This window comes from Mya arenaria, chromosome 17 (genome assembly GCF_026914265.1).
Source record: "Mya arenaria isolate MELC-2E11 chromosome 17, ASM2691426v1".
NCBI lineage: Eukaryota > Metazoa > Mollusca > Bivalvia > Myida > Myidae > Mya > Mya arenaria.
Genome location: NC_069138.1, coordinates 45,963,983 through 45,989,293, shown reverse-complemented (window position 1 = coordinate 45,989,293; position 25,311 = coordinate 45,963,983). Strand labels below are relative to the sequence as shown.

The 25,311-nt window shown below is 35.1% G+C and overlaps 1 protein-coding gene across 4 annotated transcripts in view; it reads left to right on the top strand.

Moving 5' to 3' along the window:
• The window catches only part of LOC128223767 (protein crumbs-like), a 59,697-nt gene extending 35,969 nt beyond the window's left edge, over nt 1–23,728 (top strand). For all 4 annotated transcript variants that reach the window (XM_052933135.1, XM_052933136.1, XM_052933139.1 and 1 more), the window contains exons 17-27: nt 596–1,370; nt 4,375–4,507; nt 5,397–5,604; nt 7,158–7,271; nt 9,839–9,973; nt 10,342–10,575; nt 15,307–15,426; nt 15,675–15,905; nt 17,253–17,398; nt 18,218–18,299; nt 18,840–23,728. In XM_052933135.1, the coding sequence (XP_052789095.1) occupies nt 596–1,370; nt 4,375–4,507; nt 5,397–5,604; nt 7,158–7,271; nt 9,839–9,973; nt 10,342–10,575; nt 15,307–15,426; nt 15,675–15,905; nt 17,253–17,398; nt 18,218–18,299; nt 18,840–18,979 (2,318 nt within the window). In that variant the 3' untranslated portion in view covers nt 18,980–23,728. The remainder of the gene's footprint in view (nt 1–595; nt 1,371–4,374; nt 4,508–5,396; nt 5,605–7,157; nt 7,272–9,838; nt 9,974–10,341; nt 10,576–15,306; nt 15,427–15,674; nt 15,906–17,252; nt 17,399–18,217; nt 18,300–18,839) is intronic.
• Nucleotides 23,729–25,311: the final 1,583 nt, after the last annotated feature.

Sequence of the window (25,311 nt, the reverse complement as noted above, 5' to 3'; positions counted from 1 at the left end):
TGGCCCCCTGAATTTATCAAAATTGGCCATTTTAGCTTTGTCTACTCTGAAACTTGAACAGTTTTTATCCGAATTTCACCAAACTTGCAACTATAAATGTTTGTTGGTATATATTCTTGGCAAAGTTCTATAACCAGCCAGGCTCTTCAGGATTATGGCCCTTGAATTGGTCAAAATTTGCCATTTTTGCTTTGTCCACTGTCTAATTTGAACAGTTATCATCTGATCTTCACCAAACTTGCTGAAAATATTTGTTGGTAAAATAAATCGGTCAAGTATGATAATCAGCCAAATGCCCCGAAGCACTTCAGGATTACTGCCCTTGCCATTTAAGCTTTGTCTACTCTCTAACTTGAACAATTCTCATCTGACCTTCACCAAACTTGCTGAAAATGTTTGTAGCTATAAAATCTTTACCAAGAATTTTTGCCGGTATAAATGCTTTGCCAAGTACACACTGATTGTCTCTTGGGTACGATTAAGGATTAATCATCTCTTGTTTCAATTTGAATTATCTATAAATATCTTTTTCATTGAACTAACTTCAGTGTTTGCTTTATCACTTAACTCACTTCAATGTATGTTATTGTTGCAGGCATCAGCACAGCCTTCTTTGAGGGAGGTCAGAGTGAGACGACATACACTAACACCTTGCAAAACAGTATCCAAGTGAAAACCATAGACTTCCAGTTCCGAACCTACGCCAGAAACGGCATCATTCTGAAGCTACAAGGAAGCTCTGACAATCATTTTTTTGTTGAAATTATTGGAGAAAAGTTGACTGTTGAATATAAAGTCTCAACTTCAAATACGGTGATGTTGAAATCGGAAATGTCTTTTAACAATGCAAAATGGTACCATGCGAAGATCAATGAGGATACCAGTCAGGTGACCATGATAGTCACGGATACTGATCACATGACTGTTACCAACGTTACCAGGTCACGACCTTCAACGGGTGCCACTCTGGACGCCATGCTGCGTAACTCTGGGAACAGGTTACACCTTGGGGCGCAGTCCTACCAGGGCTGTCTGCGGGAGGTCCGTATGCAGGGCATCCTTCTTCCATTCTTTAGGGACGAACTGTTCATTAACAACACAAGCGTTCAGAAATTTAAACTCCAGAGTAAGATGGGAATCACTGATGGTTGCCGTTACCAGGATGGTTGTGATGAAGACTCATGTCCAGGAGCCACCCAGTGTGTTCCCGACTACTACACATACTCATGTAACTGCTCCACTGGTTTCGAGGGACGCTGGTGCCAGAATCATGTAGACCACTGTGTAAACCATAACTGTGTACATGGCAAGTGTGTTAACCATCTGGACCGTGCTGAATGTCTCTGTTACCCGGGATACCATGGCGACATGTGAGTATTCAATTAATGCACAATCATTATAGTTTTAGATATAACCAATATTTTGTTGATGCTGAACAACTTCAGTGGCTATCGTTGATTATCACAGGCTGTACAGTTAGCGCTCCTGCTTCTCACAAAGGCGACACACGTTTTACTGCCTGGTCTTGGCGTGTGTGAGTTTGATTGGTGGTCATCGAGACACCAGACAGTGTTGTTTTTTCCATGTACACCGAGTTACCCCCCATTATACAAGACCACATTCTCATGCAACATCGTGTCAATGAGAGTGACTTGTATAAGATAATATAACTTTATTCACAATCCTTGTACAAGAAATAAAGTTTAAACTCTTGAGAATCATAACTTTACTCTCTCAATTAGTTTTTTGGAAGAAAAAGTATTTATCATCATACAATGTGTTCTAAGATATCACAAAATATGATTAAGAAAGCCAGTTTTAGCTCTTTTTCAAAACCACATTTAAACCCATAGATCTACCTTAGATGATTCATTCAGTATCATAATTCATTTAATCCTTGTATAAACGTATGTCACCAAGTACAAACAAATGATCCTTTATTGTGATGAATTGATTACTTATTCTTCCTGTCATTTATGAATGGCTTACAAGGTGAAATAATTTTGCATATTGGCAAACCAAAAACATCGGTAACAGGATACAAATTCGTTAAGTTTTTAAGCTCAAGGTGACCTGCCATTTTTAAAAAATATTTCTTTAGTAAGGATTTCACTTGAAAACTGATATTCAGAAACAACAACAGATTCTTACATCATTACTTTACTTTTCATATGAATATTCATACTAAGAATTTTTTTATAATAATTTAATATCATGGTTAAAAATATCCGGCCTTAGTATGGATCAGGTTACACACAACTCAGTCAGTGAATCTATTCGGACCCCGCATTGGCCTGATATAAATCTGAAAATACATAAAAGGAGTTATTCATGTCTTGGACTCTATGCTAGACTGACTTATCTCCATAAAAATCAAGGAGTTATTTTTGTCTTGCTCTAAGCTCTTCAATAAGAAAAGTGTCAGCTGGTTGTTAGATTTTTGTGCTGACTTAATTAACTATTGATCAACATACATGTGGCTTAAAAAGAGAGTTCTTGGAATTTCTTCTTTGCAGTTAAAAGTGTATTGTGTGGTTTAAGAAACTGTTTCACTAGTTTTCTTTTTAAAAGGCGATTTGAACTTTAGTTTTAAGGATTTTAACCTCGGTAATGTTTTTGCTTGAAAAAAGTCTAGAACTATTTTGTCTAACTATTTTTATGAAAATTTTGAGCAGACAGTAAATTAGAAAACTCTTCATGATTATGAAGGGCAATGCAAGGGAAGAAATTGAAATATGTTCTTAAAGTGACTCGCTCATGTGTTTGGACCAAAAATTAGTTTTTTTGGTAATGCATCTGAAAACACTTATTTTATCATTATTTTTACTCTATGATATTGAAATTGCAAAAAAAATACAGTTATAGGATAAAAAAGTATTTTGGTTTTAGTGGGGTTTCAACCCACGTTGGTAAAGTCATGTTAAAATTAGAAAACAGCCACCGAGACTTTAACAAAAGGGATGGATATGTTGACCTGTTAAGGATACATTGATAACATCACGTGATAATGTCAATCAACCAATCATGCAACACCTGTGCACAGCTGTAATTAATTTTCAATCGCTGAACGCTTAACTCTAATGAAAATTGTGGTCATCAAAGACGATATTTGAGCAAATATCAACATTCGCATAAGGGTTCCAGCTTTTGGTATTTTTGTTTTAACACTCCTTATGATTTGCCACACTTTATTTCGTAATTCAGAAAAAGTGCATTTTACAAACCATGAGCGAGTTGCTTTAAAACATTGAATATACATACATTGCAAACACTTTTGGATAAAAGATTAATAAGGTTAAAATTAATATTTATGCGTAAGAAAATGATTCTGATTCAAGGAATTGATAAATGGTGTTTTTGATATATTCTTTCATTACACTGCCATCTATTCAATACACTTGAATAAAAAGATTTCAACCAGTAAAATGTAGAGGAACAAAAGCTTAGCTGATCAGAAAGTGAATTTTTTACTGATAATGACACCTGTATTTGAATTATGCATGATATGCAAAGAGCAAATAAAACGCCCTTTCATCTTTCAAGTTTGCCATGATTCATATGACATGTTAATTGCATAAACAGCCTGACGAGTTTTCTGATGGTAAATGGAACACTCATTTTCACCGTTGAAATGCAAAACTGAATGTGAACCAGTGATCTTTTAAGGTCATTTAAATGAAGGGTAATGTGTATATAGGACTGTATAGTACCTGGTCGTACATCTTACACTTTATATTTGGATAAAAGGTTGAGATCGGTATAGTTTATAACTTGTGGACGGCACTTAATCATCAGATAATACGTGAATAAAGACAGTGAATGTTAAATAATATAAAGAACAGGATGATATTTCACAACATCAGGAAGACAAATAGTGTTTTTCTTTCAGTGGTAAAAGAACAAAAGTCTATACATCTTCTTTAGTATAAGTGAGAACTGTGTGAATTATAATGTGGCATTTGAAGTTAATAATAATAGCATACTAGATATTTTATTTGATGATATAGGAAAGGAAATTGTTTTGAAACACTTGACATGTTGGCATTGAAATTTAAAAACGTTTAAATACTAGTTCGTATGTCAAGTATACTGATATTTACCTCCTTGAAAACACTGAAGAGTTGGAATAACGCTTCAATTTGAATGCTATGATGCTTAAAGAAAATATTCCAAAAGCTTACTGCTGTACATGACCAGTTTCTTGTTTTACATGAATGTGGGGATAGAAATATCAAAACACATAGGACAATAATGGTGAAATAGTGAAAGTGTACTCCTCGTGACTCCCTCGATGGCTGCAGGATTTAACAGTGTCTTTCTTGTGTCATTGTGTTGTTTGTTTGTGTCAATATTCTGGGTTATCTCCCCTATTAGGTGTGGGACAGACATAGACGAGTGTGCTAACGGCACAGTGTGTGAAAATGGCGGCCAGTGTGTGAATGCTATCGGGACATTCTCGTGTGATTGTACAGGCACGGGATTTACCGGAAACAACTGTTCTATACAGGTGAGTCACGTTTAAAAAAACACATCGGCCATATTCCGTTCATAATTATCATAAACCAGCAATTCTACAAACACTAATCCATGCTTTACCAAATGTTTGAATTGTTTCTTGATCTACAGTTAACTTCTATTATATGTATAAGAATGGCGACAAGCAGAAATAGTAAATACTTTGTCTTAGTAGCAAGTATCACATCATAGTTTCTTTTGACTGAAAACAAAATGGCGTGACATGTTAATATGAAGGTCATGAGTACTTTCACGTTAAACAAGGATGTGATTTATCCGCGGATCTAACGGACTGAAAAATATATATATTTAAAAAAGATTTAACTGGTTGCTTTTGGTTGTAACTGTATTTGTTGTTAGTATTGGTTCAAATTTGAAGTCAGGTCAGAGCCCTCACAAGGGCTTGTAAACAGCCAGTTTTGCTTCTGGGGCAAGGTGCTTCATCCCCTTTGATTCCCATTTGATTTCCGGTTTCAGCCCTTCAGCAGCCAGGTCAATCTGACAGCCCTGATAAATTAAGTTTCTTTTCTGTAATATTTATGTCACATAATATCCAAAACTGCCTATTTATAACATAATCTATAAGACATAACTCTGTTTGTCATTCATATAAACTAATAATAAAAAAATGTATGTACAGTCAAACCTCATTGGCTCAAACTTCCATGGACTGTTTAAAATACCTAAAGCCTCAGAAAATTTGAGCCAAGCAGGAATGCTTTCCTTCATTATATAGAAATCAGTCCTTTACATCCGGTTAGAGCCAACAAGGAATTCAAGAAAAACGAGTTTGAGCCAAAGGGGTTAGATTGTTTTATAAAATATCTCAAAATATTTACAGTAATGAAACATAGGTTTACAATTTCCCTCCTTGACTCCAGGCTGGTGATAATTGTTCTGCTGCCCCATGTGTAAGAGGCACTTGCAGTGATGTGACTAGTGGAGGCTTTCTATGCTTATGCCCGACCGGTTACAGTGGAGATCTGTGTGAGGTGACAACTGACTACTGCGCGAACCTGCCTTGTGTTAATGGGGGAACCTGTTCCTCACTCACATCACAGGGAATCTACCAGTGTGACTGCCCCACAGGTAATGTAGAATGGAGGGAAGGCATGGTGTTGGGGTTAGATGGTATGGTGTTCTGCTCCTCCATTACATCACAGGAAACCTACCAGTGTGCCTGCCCCACAGGTTATGTCGACCGGGGATGGAGGGGGTGGAGTTGGGGATAGATGGTATGGTGTTTTGCACCTCCGTTACATGACAGAGAACCTACCAGTGTGTCTGCCCCACAGGTTATGTCTAATGGGGTTGGTGGGGGATGGGGTTGGAGTTGGGGTTAGATATGATGGTGTTTTGCACCTCTCTCATGTCGCAGGAAACCTTACCAAGTGTGCGTGCCCCACAGGTAATGTAGAGGAGGGGGGAGGACGGTAGAGCTGGGGTTAGATGGGATGGTGTTTCGCATCTCCCTCACATCACAGGGAACCTACCAGTGTGCGTGCCCCACAGATAATGTAGAGGGGAGGAGAGAGAAGGGTGGGGTAGGTTGGTGTTAGATGAGATGGGTTGTCGCACCTCTCTCACATTACAGGAAACCTACCGCATTGTGCCTGCCCCAGGGGTGATGTTGCGGGGGGAAGAGAGTTGGTGTTGAAGTGCTGCACCTCACTGACCTCACAAGGAATGTATCAGTGAGCCTGGCCAGGGGTGATGTTGAGGGGGGAAGAGAGTGAGGGTTGGAGTGCTGCACCTCACTGACCTCACAGGGAATGTATCAGTGAGCCTGCCCCAGGGGTGATGTAGAGACAGAAGGAGGTTGAGGGTTATAAATCTGTACCTTACTGACACCACATTGAATGTACCAAGTGTGACTGCCCCTTAGGTAAATAAGGTTTTGTGGAGATCTAGATTTTTTATATGGGAATTAACTTCATACCAGGATTTTATACCATGCGATTGTCATGTTTGGAAGGAAAACAGTCACACAGAGAATACAATAGTCATGTATTAATACATGACAGAAAATTTATTTGGTCGAGTTAGTCATGACAAATTATATTATTAATCAGTCACTCTAACTTTATCATACTGTGTAAGCCGTAATATTATCACTTAAGAAAGTTAGCTCAATAATCATGTAAATACATGTAGTGGTAGGTGATAAAATTTAACCACACTAAGTTTTGATAAAGTTATTGCACCATGTGCAGTAGTTGAACAGATGTGGAGATAAGAGTTATATTAATGTCTAGGATTCGATTGCTATCAAGATGTATTACATAATTAATTTTTATCTTAATTTACAAGTTTTAAATTTATTCTTTTTTTATGAATATTTTTTTGTTCAATGTGAATGATTTTATCAAAATTAACTAAAACAGCTGTATACATGTAGCATGGATATGCCTTCAGCTCAGAGCACTAAAAATGTAATCAGTTGATTTGTTTTTGGTGCATTTGTTGCTGCATTCTGTTGAATGAATGCGCGCATTCCCTCGTCACTATTCAAGGTTATGTAACAGCCCACACTGCCAGACAGTGTTGACAACTTTCGAGTGAATATATATATTCTTGTCTGCCACGTTATGAATTTAATCTTTTTGTACTCAAAAACATTTCTTATTTCTATCTGTTGCCAGGTTACGGAGGCCGGAACTGCACGGAAAATGTCAATGATTGTCCGATGGATTTCTGTCGGGCCGGAGGAACTTGTGTGGATGGCATCAACCACAAAGCTTGTAATTGCACACAATGTGAGTAGCCAGAAATTCAATGTGATTATTCCACTTTGATCCAAAACTATTATAATGATTTTTCTCTCGTCAGTTTGGTGAAGAGAAAGGTCGAGCTATTGTGATGACCTTGGTGTTGTCGTCGTCATGCAAAAACTTAAACAGCCATAACTAAAAATACGCTCAAGATATTTAATGAAACTTGGTAGACATGTTGTCAAAGACAATAAGCACATGTAAAGCAAGGCCCATGACTCTTGCAATAATGATTTTTGAATTATGTGGAATTTTTTGATTAAAAAACAAGGGCAGACAAGTGCTAGTGTTCACTCAACAGCTGTCTTGTTTATACTTAAATCCCTTTATTTGTTTCACTATGTATTTATGAAGCATACAATTAATGAAGTTATTCAAACCTACAAGTTTTATCTGAATCTATTTTGCTAGTTATAGTTGTCGAAATAATTTTCAGTCCCGATTTTACTCCTTCTTTGTTTAACTGATTTTTAACCAGGTTTTCACATAGTGAAACCTGGTTATTAGAATGGGGAACGTTGTTGTTCGGGCGGGCGAGCGGTCAGCCGGGCGGCGTCAAACTCACCTATGAAACTGAATAACTTACGTAAGGGTTGACATATCTTGACCAAACTTGGTCTATAGGAAGAGTTTATGGAGACCTTTCATGGGATTGCGTTTGGGGTCCCTAGGGTCAAGGTCAAGGTCACTGTTACTAAAAATAGAAAAACGGTTGAAACTGAATAACTTTAGTTTAGGATGACATATCTTGACTAAAGTTGGTCTATAGGAAGAGTTTATGGAGACCTTTCATGGGATTGCGTTTGGGGTCCCTAGGGTCAAGGTCAAGGTGACTGTTACTAAAAAAAGAAAAACAGTTAAAACTGAATAACTTTAGTAAGGGTTGACATATCTTGCCCAAACTTTGTCTATAGGAAGAGTTTATGAGACCTTTCATGGGATTGCGTTTGGGGTCCCTAGGGTCAAGGTCAAGGTCACTGATACTAAAAAAAGAAAAACGGTTGAAATTGAATAACTTTAGTAAGGGTAGACATATCTTGACCAAACTTGGTTTATTAGAAGAGTTTATGGAGACCTTTCATGGGATTGTGATTGGGGTCCCTAGGTTCAAGGTCAAGGTCACTGTTACTAAAAATAGAAAAACTGTTGAAACTAAATAACTTTAGTTAAGGGTAATATATCTTAATTAAACTTGGTGTACAGGAAGAGTTTATAGATACCTTTCATGGGACTGTGTTTGGGGTCCCTAGGGTCAAGGTCAATGTCACTGTTACTAAAAATAGAAAACAGTTGAAACTGAAATACTTTAGTTAGGGTTGACATATCTTGACCAAACTTGGTCTATAGGAAGAGTTTATGGAAACCTTTCATGGGATTGCATTTGGGGTCCCTAGGGTCAAGGTCACTGTTACTAAAAATAGAAAAATGGTTGAAACTGAATATCTTTAGTAAGGGTTGACATATCTTGACCAAACTTGGTCTATAGGAAGAGTTTATGGACACTTTCATGGGATTGCGTTTTGGGGTCCCTAGATTCAAGGTCAAGGTCACTGTTACTTAAAATAGAAAAACAGTTGAAACTGAATAATTTTAGACAGGGTCTACATATCTTGACCAAACTAGGTATAAAGGAAGAGTTTATGAATACCTTTCATGGGATTGCGTTTGGGGTCCCTAGATTCAAGGTCAAGGTCACTGTTACTAAAAATAGAAGAATGGTTGAAACTGAATAACTTTTGTTAGGGTTGACATATCCTGACACAACTTGGTATGAAGGAAGAGTTTATGGATACCTTTCAATGGATTGCATTTGGGGTCCCTAGGGTCAAGGTCACTGTTACTAAAAATATAAAAACAGACACAGGCTGAAGTTCTTCTGTCAATCATTAAAAACCTGGTTTTGTCGCAAAATGTGTTGGTAACGTGTAACCGACATTTCAATTTTCAAGACTTCGTATTTCACGTCATCTATAATTCAAAAATGTTTTCATTCTCTGAAAATTGTTAATCCGAAAAAAATGCTATTCCCAAATATTTTTTTTGGTCCCTACGATTTCGGATTAACGGTGTTCAACTGTATATATCGTTGTAAAGGAAACAAGTGTGGGATACCATGCATCATTGTATTTGGACTTTTAAGATCGTCTGGTTCCAAGGTACATTTAGTCAAAGCCATGTTGTCCATGTTAGCAGATTGCAAACTCTTTAACCTTGGTCACAACTCTTAAACTAATCTAGATATTCAAGATAAACTTGGTATGCATGTTTTTAAGAGGAAATAAGGACATCTAGGCCAATAACTCTGTCTTTTATTGTTGCCGAGTTATGTCCCTTGTTTGCCAACAGCATTTTTTTCTTGTTCGTTCTAGGGAACTCGATTCTTGCTGAAATAAGTTTATTAGCCAGTCCTTGTTTTTGGTCAGTGCAAGCCGAAACTTGACCAGTTTATGACAGCTTCAATTAAATGTTTAAGAACATGATCAATAAACTGTGAATATTTCATCAACAAATGAAAGACAGCTAGCTTATGTCTGCCTTTTCTTATTCTGCAGATTTCACTGGCGATGTTTGCCAGTCCAGTGTGGACCAGTGTATGCGCCTCCAGCCCTGTGAGAACTCTGGTCAGTGCACCACGTTAGGCAACGCCCCGGGCTTCAACTGCGACTGTATTAACACAGGCTTCAGAGGTCAGGCACATAACTATGGATTTTTTTTTTTATTGAGGGTGAAAATATGAAGGTTTATTCGAAACAAAATATATGCAATGAGTTTGAATTTATGAAGACTAGACATATATTTCTTCTATTCAATTCAACTGTTGCTGTTCAAACATACTATTCTAACATGTGATGATACTAAATCACCATTATGTATTAAAGTGAAAGAAAGAGTGTATGCCCGAACAGGGGTTTGAACCTCATATGTTTTGACCAGCAGTCCATACCACAATCGCGTCCCTTTACGGCTGACACTACAGCATCATGATCAATAGATATTCTTAGTTATAAATAAAGAAGATATTAGCAGACTAATTTCATCATTTTACTATTTACAGGAGTATACTGTGGGGAAGACGTAGATGAATGTGCCGACCCAGCGATGTACTGTAAAAATGGCGGGACATGTAACAACACAGTTGGGAACTACACGTGCGAGTGTTCAGAAGGGTATGAGGGGCGCACATGTGACACGCCCAAGTGTGATGTTATTTCCTGTCAAAATGGTGGCAACTGCCAGATCGTGAACAATGGACTGAACTGGAAGTGTGCCTGTCCTACATATTACGGAGGTTTGTGGTCTTCTGTTAGATTAAACTTATTTTTCAACGGTTGTGAAACAAATTATTACAACATTTTTTATATTAATCTTTCTCTTTGGCATCATTTTATGCGAGAGTGTGGTCTTGTGTTATGGGGGAAACTGAAGTAACCAGAGAAAACCCACTCATCTGGTTTGGTGACCACAAACCAATTGAAGACATGTTGCGAAGGTGGTAAGACAGTGTGCTAACCACTGCGTTAACTGGACAACCATTTCTCTTTACCTGTTTTCTGTTATAAAAAAAACTACATTTAAAGTAGGATATGTAATCTTAGATTAGATTGACACCACTTTTTAAAATAGAGAAGAGTATTTTTTGATGGGCATTCTTTCAGATAAGTTATTGGTCGCTTCTCTGTTAAGTATATAAGGACTCGACCAACATGAATACTTCTGATGAAACCGTCTAAGACAGTTTAAAATTTGAGTGCATTTTTTAAAACACTTTTTTCACTGCATAAAAGATGCATAAATGTATTAATTGAAATGTCAATAGGTAGGACTGTAAATATGTGACAAATATGCTTATTTCCATGTGTAAATATTTGAAAAAAAGCTGCTCTGATAAAGTTTTAGGTTTAGTTTAAGCTTTAATTAATTGTACAATAAGTGTGACCAAATTATACTTGGTCAAAAATGATGTCTTCAATAGTTCCCTAGTGACGCTCAGGGAGCCACCACTGTACAGAGCTGTTATTGTGTGATAGCAACTTTTAGTAAATACGTAGTAAAGCTTTATTGTATTGACAGTAAAACAATATAATCTGTAACACTACCTGACCATGTTGTGAAAATAATGCCATAAATTCTGCCTTGTGTGGAAAGGTGATTGCCCTTTGCAATAGGGTGAATATCAACAAGGCTAGAGCGTTGTTTTATTGTGTTAAAACTGCCCTAACATCTATATACGGTGAAGATGAACGTTGTTTTACTGTCCTTACATATCTTCAAGGTTAACCTGGAGCCACTAAGTGCATGTGTAGGAACAATATTGCCCTGAAGCCTTCTGAAGCCTTACAAAATTGTTACTATGACAAAGAAGTTTCATGTGTTGTCATAGTTATTACTTAAATTCCCACCAAAAAGGCATGGTCAGTAACCCATGACTGACCCATCTTGTTATACTCCAATCATAACTCTTCATTCATTCTAAATCACTGTATGGAGCATTTTAATGGTACGAGTTGTATGAAGGTCTCCACGATGACAGAGAAGGTGATTAATCTCTTAAAATATTTCTATTTTCTGTTTCACTTTATTGCAAAATTAATTAATAAAACAATTTTTAATTGTCAATTTATTAAACTGCAGATTTTCTAAGATAATAACAATCCTTTGAAGCATATTGCTTTATTATATTTTTGATATCCCCTTTGTTTTAGTATAAATATAAATGCTCTTGTTTAGCTTATAAAAAATGAATGGGAAATATACATATAAGGTATAATAATCAAATATTTTCTAAATATAGGGCTATTTACTTACACAGTAATCCAGGTAATAAAGTATGCTGTATTTGTCAGGCAATGTTTGCCTTGGTATGAAGTTGATAAATCACTGTTAACGAATCCTGCACCTATATATAAAGGCAGATTGTAAAATGATAGGGGTTTGTTAGAAAATATTTTAAATGCTATTGTTGAAAACAAGGAAGAAATATTTAGTAAATTTAACAAGTTATTTAATACATGTGTTAACAAGGATATTCTTTTTAAATAATTTTCACTAGGTAACACTTAACAGCAGTGCTTTTTCAGTGCAAAGACATAACTTATGTATCAAATTACTTTTAAAGATAAGAAGGGGTTTGGAAATTGTAATTTTGTTTCTTAGGGTCCTTTTTAGCCAAAACATATTATAATACTATTGTATTTGATGAAATATAAACATATTTTAATACTAATGTCAATGATGAGTTATAAATATTCACCTTCAATTTGTCTTTTTCTTCACTCAATTCAAAGTAAATTGGTAACACTTTAAGATCAAATTGTCTTAAGTTTCACAAATTAGCGCTCTTTTCACCAGCAAATTTATTTACACTACAACCTTTACCTCAAATACTGCATCATAAAGTTAACTACAGGCCCCTTGGCTAAACTTGTATGCTTCATGTAGGGATAGCGAACATAAACAGACAGTCAACTTATCTGATTGAGGCAATTTTGTTTAGATGTGAACTTGTTGACAACTGTAATAAGTGTTTATATTCTTTAATTTGGATTGAAATGGATATATTTTGGTGAATTAACAGTGTTGATAGCTCTTCGACAGGTAAACTCTTCTTTTTAAGTAAAAATTTCATTATCATAACTTAGTCATTGATTTTTATTGAAATAAGTCATGTATTTTTTTTTTTTTTTATATATATATGAACTTAATTATACAGTATTGTTTAATATCTTAACAAAGTATTCTGAGCAAGTAAATGTACATGTATTTCACTTAGTGATACATATCAATTGGCGGTTATTTTCAGATTTTTTAATATGTATGACTTATGTGAACTATATTGGAGCATGATTGATTAAATGTTTAAGGACATTTATCATTACCATCTTAATGACAGGGTCATAAATTTAAGATCTTTGAAAATATGAAAACAAGATTTTTGTATCTTATAAAACACCAGGTATATGCTACATTTTTATTCCTTTAATGTATTAAACCTTTGATGTTAAACATACCTATTTCTTAAGGCATTAAACAATTTTAAAACCTATGTACTGACCATTAGAAATAAAGGGTGAAATGAATAAAACAGTATAATACATTTAACCAAAGTGACACAGTATTATATAATATGTATATTTGGCTGTCTGTGCATGTATGTACCCCAGGCAGTTTGTAAATGCGCATTGCAAAATTGCAATGTAAACTCAGCCCTAAAGATAATCTTTAAAGTGATGTCATGCAAGTAATAAATCTAAAACAGAGCTAGCAGACTTAATAGCCATTTCACACACATACTGTTTGGTTCAAAAGTCACCTTCCATTAGTTGTTATGTATGAAATAGAGCTGCACCTCCAAATTGAGATGTCTTATTATGTAGGTTACATCTATATTCAATTAATAAATAGAGGTGCACCTCTGTCTCAGAAATAGAGGTGCTTCTCAAATTATAGAGGTGCTCCTCTATATAATTATAGAGAAAGTCTTTTTTCTGCTTAAGCAAATTTTAACCCAAATGGAACGCCATACATCAAGACATACCATGCAAGTAAAAACTCTTAAACAGTGAAAGCAGACTCAGAACAGTTAGATAGCAATGTCATCTCTGACTTCGACCTGCACTAATGATTATATACAGAATCTAGCAAACAAAATAGTCATCATTGGTTAGACTGTCACCCAGAAAACAGACGAAGCCTGATTGTTGATGCCTTGAACATTCCCTTTTCCAGGGATTTACAGCTTGACAGGCCTAAGTTGCTTATTTCAATTAGCCAAAATACATACTAATAAAGATTTTTTATAATTGAAAAATGGTTTATTGTGATAATCGTAATGATAATTCCTATCTTAAATAATAAAACATTCAAAGGAGTATAAAAAACGCAAAATATTGAAAGACAATAATAGTGGGTTTAGCTCAATACTGTTATAAGAGACTTAAGAATTTCGAGAAATTTCGGCCTGATAAACATGAGTTCCGTATATTGCATATTGATGTAATGTATGATTTTATGGAATTTTAAACTTAAAGCTGCACTCTCACAGATTGAACGTTTTGACAACTTTTTTTATTTTTTGTCTTGGAACGAGCCAATTTTTGTGAAAATCCATAGAAACCATACAGGACTGCTGACAAAAAATTAAATTGCAGATTTTTATATTTAAGTTCAAAAATTAATGTTTTACACATTTTTCTTAAACCGTTATAATGGTTTAAGCCATAAAACATTAATTTTTGAACGGAAATATGCAAATCTGTGATCTGAGTTTTTGTCAGCAATCTTATATCATTGGTTTGCAGATATTTACACAAAAATTTGCTCTTTCCAAGACAAAAAATAAAAAAGTTGTAAAAATTGTATATCTGTGAGAGTGCAGCTTTAATACTTGTATGAACTAGTTTCTAACCCAAGGTGTCAAGGTGTACTTACATGTGTGAAGATATATCATGAGCTTTTTCATATATGTATGATTAAAGGGACTGTCTCACAGATTTGCACCAAAAAAAGCTTTTTTCTGTAACTAACCTTAGGACATTTATCTAATAGAATGTGTTACGCTTTGATGTCATAATTGTAAAAAAAGTACCAAAATAAAAAAAAAGATTGTGTCGGAGACCGGGTTCGAACCCGCGTCGCCAAAATTGAAGACCAGCGTGTTCCCTACTGAGCTATCAAGGCTTACACTAACTGAGTGACATAATTAGGCTTTAAACCTACCTAGGTAATATCATATGATAACACCGACTAGCCAATCACGCATAAGGAATGAACTCTACCTGGTAGATTAACCCTGTAATCTTTTTTAATGGAAAAATACGAAATAACTGCTTAAATTAAATAAATTGTAAACTATGTGGTACTTTCAATTAGTAAGTTTCAATGCATTGTACACATCGATGCCAACTTTATGTCATTATTCGACAATTTTTTAATTTTTTTTCGCTTTTTTATCATCTGTGAGACAGTCCCTTTAAAAACACAGTATTACATGTAATACCAACTTGCATTTTGTATATCACAGGTGTGAAGTGTGAAATAGAGGGCCCGTGTGTGAGAAATCCGTGCCACAACAACCAATCCACGGGCTGTACACAGAACATCACCACAACACCACACACATACCAGTGTACATGTAAAGCTGGTATGTATTTCTTATAAGAAATAAGCAAAGATTTGAAAATTGAGCAGTGAAAAGTCATGAGCATGTTGACAGCAGCGATGGACAATGCCAATTTGATGGCATCATTTTGTTTCTTCTATGTTTTTTCTTCAGACTACCTTTACTTTATTTCAATTTTTAATGGAAGAAAATCTCCTCATGTTTTTATATTTTAAAAATTATTTATGTACTGTGTAGAATGTTTTTAGTTATTGAATTGTTTTACACAGGCTGGACTGGACAGAACTGTTCAGAGGACATTGACGAGTGTGTTTCAAGTCCTTGCCGTAACGGCGGAACGTGTAACAACAACCCAGGCTCTTACATGTGTGCTTGCGCGAACGGGTACACAGACAGCACCTGCCAGACGGACATAGACGAATGTGCTTCCAGTCCCTGTCTCAATGATGGAACATGTCTGAACGAGATTGGCCGATATGAGTGCAATTGTAACGATACAGGTATGGGCAGTTTAAATCGTTTTCACCCTGGTTATTCAAATTTGGTTGTTGTCAAATCCTTTTACTTTGCTGTCTTTCACCATGGCATAATATGTGTAGCATTATTTGATGATCTAATATGTGTAGCATTATTTGATGATCCCATATGTGTAGCACTATTTGATGATCTAATATGTGTAGCATTATTTGATGATCTAATATGTGTAGCACTATTTGATGATCTAATATGTGTAGCACTATTTGATGATCTAATATGTGTAGCACTATTTGATGATCTAATATGTGTAGCACTATTTGATGATCTAATATGTGTAGCACTATTTGATGATCTAATATGTGTAGCACTATTTGATGATCTAATATGTGTAGCACTATTTGATGATCTAATATGTGTAGCACTATTTGATGATCTAATATGTGTAGCACTATTTGATGATCTAATATGTGTAGCACTATTTGATGATCTAATATGTGTAGCACTATTTGATGATCTAATATGTGTAGCACTATTTGATGATCTAATATGTGTAGCACTATTTGATGATCTAATATGTGTAGCACTATTTGATGATCTAATATGTGTAGCACTATTTGATGATCTAATATGTGTAGCACTATTTGATGATCTAATATGTGTAGCACTATTTGATGATCTAATATGTGTAGCACTATTTGATGATCTAATATGTGTAGCACTATTTGATGATCTAATATGTGTAGCACTATTTGATGATCTAATATGTGTAGCACTATTTGATGATCTAATATGTGTAGCACTATTTGATGATCTAATATGTGTAGCACTATTTGATGATCTAATATGTGTAGCATTATTTGATGATCTAATATGTGTAGCACTATTTGATGATCTAATATGTGTAGCACTATTTGATGATCTAATATGTGTAGCACTATTTGATGATCTAATATGTGTAGCACTATTTGATGATCTAATATGTGTAGCATTATTTGATGATCTAATATGTGTAGCACTATTTGATGATCTAATATGTGTAGCACTATTTGATGATCTAATATGTGTAGCATTATTTGATGATCTAATATGTGTAGCACTATTTGATGATCCCATAGAGATTTGTGAATCCGCCCAACTGAAATTTGACACGAATAAAAACTGGTGTTCGCCATCTGATGAGATGTGCCTAGAGCAGTGAATTTGGAGATTCTAAGGATGACAACATTACAAAAGTACCACTGACTTATACTCTGTCACCCTGTAACTTATTATTCCAATAACATCCTTGCAAATTGTGTAATCAGATGTAAAGAGTTGAATTTCTTTTTTAACCTATTTAACAATGTTTCTGTCTGTTCCTACGCTGTCAGGCTGGGAGGGTGAACAGTGTGAAGTGGATGTGAATGAGTGTGAGGTGTCGACGCCTTGTTACAACAGCGCCACCTGCAGCAACAGCAACGGCAGCTACTCCTGTATGTGTCCCGATGGATACGAGGGTCCCACATGTTTCGATAAGGTAAGTCACAAAGATTTTCATGAAAGGTGCTTCACTGGTTCAATTAGATTTCAAAAACCATAGGTATATACTCATGTGTGTTCCCAGAATGGATACGAGGATCCCACATGCTTCGATAAGGTACTGCTTTGTAATGCTTCACATGTTTAAAATTTGAAAAGGGATCTTTTTTGCTTCATTTCCAGTGCTCACAGTTGTGTAAATAAAGTTCGAGATGATAAGCTTGACCATATTTCAAAGGAAAAAACAGGTGTTCAAGCTGCACTCTCAGATTGATTGATGTGACAACTTTTTATTTGCTTGTTTTGGAATAAGCCAAATTTTGCAAAAATGTCTAGAAACCCGTGATATAAGATTGCTGATGAAAGAGCAGATCGCAGTTTTCATATTTACGTTTGAAAATTGATTTTGTTATGGCTAAAAACTGACAAACTAAAAATGAAATATTCAGAAGTTTTCTAAAAGATTGAGATCTGTTCTATTGTGAGTTATCTTATATGACTGAATTGAAGGCGTTGATGGCAAGGTCAAAATCATCTGATTCTGAGTCATGTTCTTATCAGTTTATTGAGCATAGCCTATGTGTTATGTTTATTGATCCCTTTTTTGAAAGAAGCACACAGATCTAGCTTTGTTTGTTTTGTTTTTTAAATGTTTATTTAAATGCCATTATTCAGTCACTTTTTCTAAGGCCAAAAAATACGTTGTTTGTTTCTGATTTTACTGGCAAAAAAAAAAAACATGGTCGAGTGCAAACCGGAAATGGTAAACTAACATATTTTATTGTATGCCTATAATGAATATTGCTTGCCATTTCAGAGTACACAAGACATGGGTGACAACATCACATGGTACATTGTAGGCCCCGTGGTGGCCCTGGTCCTCATCCTCATCACCATAGGTACGACCTCCTTATGACCTTCACCTTGTCATTGGGGCAGTGAAGATGTTAATATCAACTCTGTAAAGCCTAGTGCAAGAATGCAATTACTACATCCAGAAATAGAACCAGTTATTGCATTATTGTATTAAAGTGTAGGGATCTATTTTAAGATATAAAGGATGATAATTATGGACTCAGAATGTTGAAATTACATGGTACGCTATCAACCTGTGGTTTCCTTTTGATGAGTTATTTACATAATGTGTAAGAAATAAAAAGTGACATGCCTGCTGGGGCATTTTCACCAAATTAAGTCACCTGGTGTTCGTAAAGGTTTGTGTCTTGACAGACATGAACTCCTCACAGGGTCATGAGTAGAATGTACAATATTTGTACAATATTTGTTGGAAGTGAGGTTATTCAGTATGATTAAGATAACTTTTATAATATGCTTTAAAATTTATGAATATTATTTGTGTTCAATTGTTTGTACATAATTCAGGTGTAGAATCCATCACTGCTTTTAGCTTTCTTGTTAAAACTATCACTAAATTTCAGGTGTTGTATGGTTCCTGATGTGTCTGAGGAGCAAACGAGCCACGCATGGCGTGTACAGCCCCGCGAGACAGGAAATCACTGGATCTCGGGTAGAACTCGGACATGTGCTTAAGAAACCCCCTCTTGAAAGGTTGATATAGTGAACAGAGGGACATCAGAACATCTTCAGTGAACATTTATGTCAAGGAAGAATAACAATGGTTGTATCAACCTCCATCTGAGGATGTGTCGGCATAATAACTCAACATGTTTGACCAAAAATTTAGGAATTGTGAATTCTTCCATAATACGGACAATTCTCTTACATTGTGGCTGACATACCATTTGTATTTTTTTTATTTTTCCCTAGTCGGAAGATACTAGCTTTAAATGTTCCTAGAAATGTCATACTAGGTATAGCATTTGGATGTTTCGAGGCATAACAATACATACATCACCAGCATGTATTGTAGGTGTTCATGCGACTGGTGGGTTTCAGAAACCCCATATCTAGACATAGATAAACAACTCTTAAGTGTGAACTGGTCATGATCATTTGTGTATGAGATGGTGCATTTTACAGTGCTACTTGTAAATGAAGCATATCTTATGGTGTTTTCTTTAAAAGACTTATTAAAGGTTTGCACTGAAAATTACTTCATACAGTGTGAGGCCATGATGAATTCACAAGATATCAGGATTCTATATCGAGCGCATAAAAAACCCAACAGCGACTTGTTTTTTTATCGTTGCCAAAGGGACTTGATGGATCAAGCTGGTTATTCAAATGTGTAATGATATCTGGATGGCACACCTTACATGACATGGAATGTAATCTTGATTGGAACATATGTGCTTTAAATCATACGCACAGCTGCAAGAACATCAAAGTGAGTGCAGTATTAGGGTGAAACAGAATTCTGGTGTCAACGATTTTGCAGGTTTTACTGCCATCACTTCATTAGCTCCGTTATTTAACGAAGAAAAACTGATGGGATTTTGTGATAGCGTTTACATCATTGTTGTCATGGTGCAACAACATTGACCTTGGTCATAACTCAAACACTGCTCAACATATCCTAACACAACTTGGTACACTTGATACCAGAGACAATATGTATGTGTACAGCATGGTCCATAACTCTGGCTTGAATTATTATTGAGTTATGCCCCTTGTAAAACTGAAAAAACAAACAACAGACACACATTCGCTCTTCCTCTTCGGTGCTCTTTTTCTGAAGATTATTTGGTGGATTAGGTTTTAAAAAATTAAAATAACAGTAAGAATATTCTACAGTTCAAGATATGAATGCAGTGTCTAATATAAATGTATTGCATAATTTGCATTAAAATTGATTACAAATTTCCATTTCCTATGTCCAGACATAATGCAGAATCAGAATATCCAGCATTTAGCTAGTGTTGTGATGGAAGTGGAAAGCTTTTCTTTTTTTAAGGATGCTCGGTCATCTTGAACATGATTTTTCCCAAGATTTGGCCTACATGAACATTGTTTTTCCTCAAGTTATGGCCTACTCTAACATTGTTTATCCCAATATTTGGCCTACTTATCATTGTTTGCCCAATTTGGCCTACTTGAACATTTTTTCCCCCAAATTTGGCCTACTTGGACATTGTTTTTCCCAAGATTTGGCCTTCATGAACATTGTTTTTCTGAAGATTTGGCATACTTGAACATTGTTTTTCCCAAGATTTGGCCTTCATGAACATTGTTTTTCCCAAGATTTGGCCTTCATGAACATTGTTTTTCCCAAGATTTGGCCTACTTGAACATTGTTTTTTCCCAAGATTTGGCCTTCATGAACATTGTTTTTCCCAAGATTTGGCCTACTTGAACATTGTTTTTCCCAAGATTTGGCCTACTTGAACATTGTTTTCTACAAGATTGGGCCTACTTGAACATTGTTTTTCCCTAGATTTGGCCTACTTGAACATTGTTTTTCCCAAGATTTGGCCTACTTGAACATTGTTTTTCCCAAGATTTGGCCTACTTGAACATTGTTTTTTCCCAAGATTTGGCCTACTTGAACATTGTTTTCCCAAGATTTGGCCTTCATGAACATTGTTTTTCCCAAGATTTGGCCTACTTGAACATTGTTTTCTACAAGATTGGGCCTACTTGAACATTGTTTTTCCCTAGATTTGGCCTACTTGAACATTGTTTTCTACAAGATTGGGCCTACTTGAACATTGTTTTCTACAAGATTGGGCCTACTTGAACATTGTTTTTCCCTAGATTTGGCCTACTTGAACATTGTTTTTCCCAAGATTTGGCCTACTTGAACATTGTTTTCTTCCAAGATTGGGCCTACTTGAACATTGTTTTTCCCAAGATTTGGCCTTCATGAACATTGTTTTTCCCAAGATTTGGCCTACTTGAACATTGTTTTCTACAAGATTGGGCCTACTTGAACATTGTTTTTCCCAAGATTTGGCCTACTTCAACATATTTGAGTTCCACATCAATACATATCTAGATTACATACAGGAGTTGTGCATTATTTGACATATTTGTATATTTTCATTCAACCAGGGAACTGTCATAAATCCAGATTTTTAGCTATTGTAAATATATATACTTACATGATTGATATTTGCTATTATGTGATATTATGAGGTAATACCATATGCTGTCTTGCTTGTTCATTTTCAACACAGCAATGTGACTCTTTTTGGAAGCGTATCGATGGTGATGATAACAATAGCGGGAAATGATTTTGTAAGCATTTTTATGTACATTAAGGTAACATGTTACAAGAAAAGTGGAAAGTTTTTGTTCTCCAACATTATTACACACTTACTTCATTACGGAAGTTAAGCTTGACAATATTTGGTGTCATCCTTTTATTGATTTGTAAGCATTTTCATTGATGTTGTGGGAAAGTCGGTAAACGTATTCCTGTTCCAGTAAATCTAGATTGTATTTTTTTAGATGGAATTATGATTCATATGTTTTGAACAGAAATTTAACACGTTCAGATGTTGATATGTTGTGTTTTATTTAATAGAATTTCGTTTTAGCCGTAAGAAAACTTAAGTTTTAGTTACTGATTAGCCTCTTACATACTGATCTTTTAAATTAGGATTTTGAACTCAAATTTTATTTATAATTCTGGATATTTAATTTCAATGTTTTACCTGGTGGAAATGGAATATTGCTTATAGCTACATGTATACATTCACTCTGTCTTTTAAACCATTGTAATTACCATGGAAACTGCAAATTGCATCAACTTTTTTACATTCATTTAAGCAAATAAGTTTAATAAATTTGGTATCGAACGACCATGAATGTGATACTCTATTAATGTCATAAATGTTGTGTTTTTTTATGAATTATAGCATAAATACGTAAAACATAATTATATGATGACTACCGTTTATGACGACGCATTCATTCATGATAACCCTAGTTACACAACTTTTATTTGAAAAATATATGTTATATCTTGATGGCGAAGTCGTTTATGATATAGAATTACATAATCAGTTTGACTGTCTTTATTTTAAATCCAGAACATTTATTGTATAATGATTAAGGGTGTTTGATTTCTATGATTTACTAAACATACAATAAACATGCTTGTTTCAAATGTTACTCATAGTATTTGGTATCAATATTTTTTACATATTGTGTATATAGTTTGATTGAAAACAACATTTCATATACATGTACATCAGCTATGCAAGTCCATTATTGTAAATAGATCCATATAATCACCTATGTACGCATACATATGTTCACCATTTTACATATTTGCTTTACAAAATGATTTTGCCAATATAAACAGGAGGTTTTTCAGTACACATATTGAATTATAGGGACTCCTTAACGTTTCATAGTGTATGGCATTGATTTAAAAAAGAAATAAATTATGAAATGTGAACAAAATGCTTGTTTAAATGATTATAAAGCCATCATTGAAGGCTCAGATTAAAGCTTTATTTTATGCTTGTATTTATAAAATACTGTTCAAATGATTTTCTTCCAGCTGCTGTTTGATGTTTATTCATAAAATTTAGATTTTTTATGAGTTCAACAAAGTTTGAAGGAATTGTTGCTAAAATAAAATCTATGAGTGAGTCTCATTAATTAAGACCCATCGGAACACATATCATAACATTATAGCTTATATATGATGTTAATGCATGATGTTATTTTTATTGAACTTACATTTAAAATATATCAGTGTGGTGTTATCTAATTATATTCTCTGAGTTGTTACAATTATACAGATATTTGCATGTCTGCAAAAGGAAATACCAAAACTACATATCAAACAGTTACTGATTTACATTCCAGAAAGTGTTGTGAGATTTAGTAATGAAATAGGTTTGATGTAGTGATACTTATGATTTTAAAGCATTTATATAAGAGTTAGGTGCAGGTTATAAACATACAAAGCTTGGTTGTATTTTGCAGTTTTTTTCTATATAAAAAATAATTCAGTGATATTATGATCATTAGTAAATGTACTCGATAAAGTCTTCAATAGCCAGTAATGGTTGATACTTAATTAAAAATAAAATTAAACTAAATTTAAGATCTGAATGCAAGTGCTTTGATTGGCCAGTACCAAATACTTGACCAATAGACTGCATGCAATCAATAGTTGTATTGAATATGGGCCCAGTCCTGGCAATATTTAAGCATGTTTGTTTACATGTACAGTACAGGGGAGTTTCTTATTCATTTTGTATAAAAGTCATAGGTCGTTCTGACTATTTTGTAGATATTTCTACATGCTTGTATGTTGTTACTGTGTACAGAATGTCTAACAAATATTTTATATACCTAGATCAGATCCTATTATTTGAGGCCATCCCCTCATTATTATATTTGATATGTTATATTAAGAATGAAAACAAATAAATACCGAAGAAACATCGTCATTTTGTTTGTATCAATTAATACTGGATATTTGTTATACGGAGTTCAAAGCAGGGTAGAGGCGTAGTCGCTGTTTTGAGTATACATTGTACATGTATGGTAGCAGGGGCCAAATGCATACGTTGAGAGTGCCACTCAGTTACACATAGCACTTTGTCAGAGTGCTCCATTTTAACCGGGTTTTCACATAGTGAAACCTGGTTATAAGAATGATGAACGTTATTGTTCGGGCGGGCGGCCGGGGGTCGTCAAACTCACCTATGAAACTGAATAATTTCAGTAAGGGTTGACATATCTTGACCAACTTGGTCTATAGGAAGAGATTATGAATATCTTTCATGGGATTGCATTTGGGGTCCCTAGAGTCAAGGTCAAGGTCATTGTTACTAAAAATAGAAAAACGGTTGAAACTGAATAACTTTAGTTAGGATTGACATATCTTGACCCAACTTGGTATAAAGGAAGAGTTTATGGATACCTTTCATGGGATTGCGTTTGGGGTCCCTAGGGTCTGCAAGGTCAAGGTGACTGTTACTAAAAATAGAAAAACAGTTGAAACTGAATAACTTTAGTCAGAGTTCACATATCTTGACCAAACTTGGTATAAAGGAACAGCAGCAGTTATAGTGGCATTATGGCAGAAAAACAGGTACCTTGGTTTACTGGTTAAACATAAACAGCAGATGAAGTTTGAGGTCATTGGATCAAAGGTGTTGTGGCGACTTTAACCCCAGAACCCCATGAACAACAGATTTACCTTATCGATTTTGAGATTAGTGGGTCAATGGTCAAGGTCAAAATCCGTTTCCAATATACAACTGAATAATGCTGGTAACCAGGGATCTCAAACTTGGTAGAAAGGTTGGTCATCACCAACACATAGCCCCTATTGAGGGATCTCCGTAGGTCAAGGTCGTCATAAAAACGTGTTAGATACTGAAGGCTATCTATACATATAGGCCAAAAACCTTTATAGCTATCCGCCCAACGAGGCCTGTGGGGGCCTTGATCGCGTTACTGTGACAACTGTTGTTCTTTTTCGAATAAATGAGAGGGAGTTACTTGTTCTTACATGTGTCTCATGTCTGTAAAATGTTGCAGGCCTTGTACCCTATCCATATGGTCGTGATCAATTTATTTTGGTGGAATGAACGACGACGATGACGATGATGATGATGATGATGATGATTATTATTCCCCTTCCAAATTGCCAGACAATCTTAGACTGACCCTTTAATGTCATTATAGTCGAAAGAAACATGCATACATCTCTACAACGCTTCTCACTTTATACTGGAACGACTTCCAAACGCAACAGAGAAATATATTTTTTAACCAGTGACAAACAAACTTTATACAGCAACAATATTTATTTACTAACAGTTTCGTAAAAGCAATTTCAGAACAGTAATACTAAACTTATGATACCTAGAATGAAGAATAATGTTGACAGACTATGGGCGTTTTTGTTGATAGCAAACTAGTTTCAGTTTTGGTTTCAAGGGTTTAGGCGTGTGGAAACCTGTTTCGAAAGGTTTGCTTAAAGTAAGAAATGCATGTTTTTGTGTACACAGCATGATG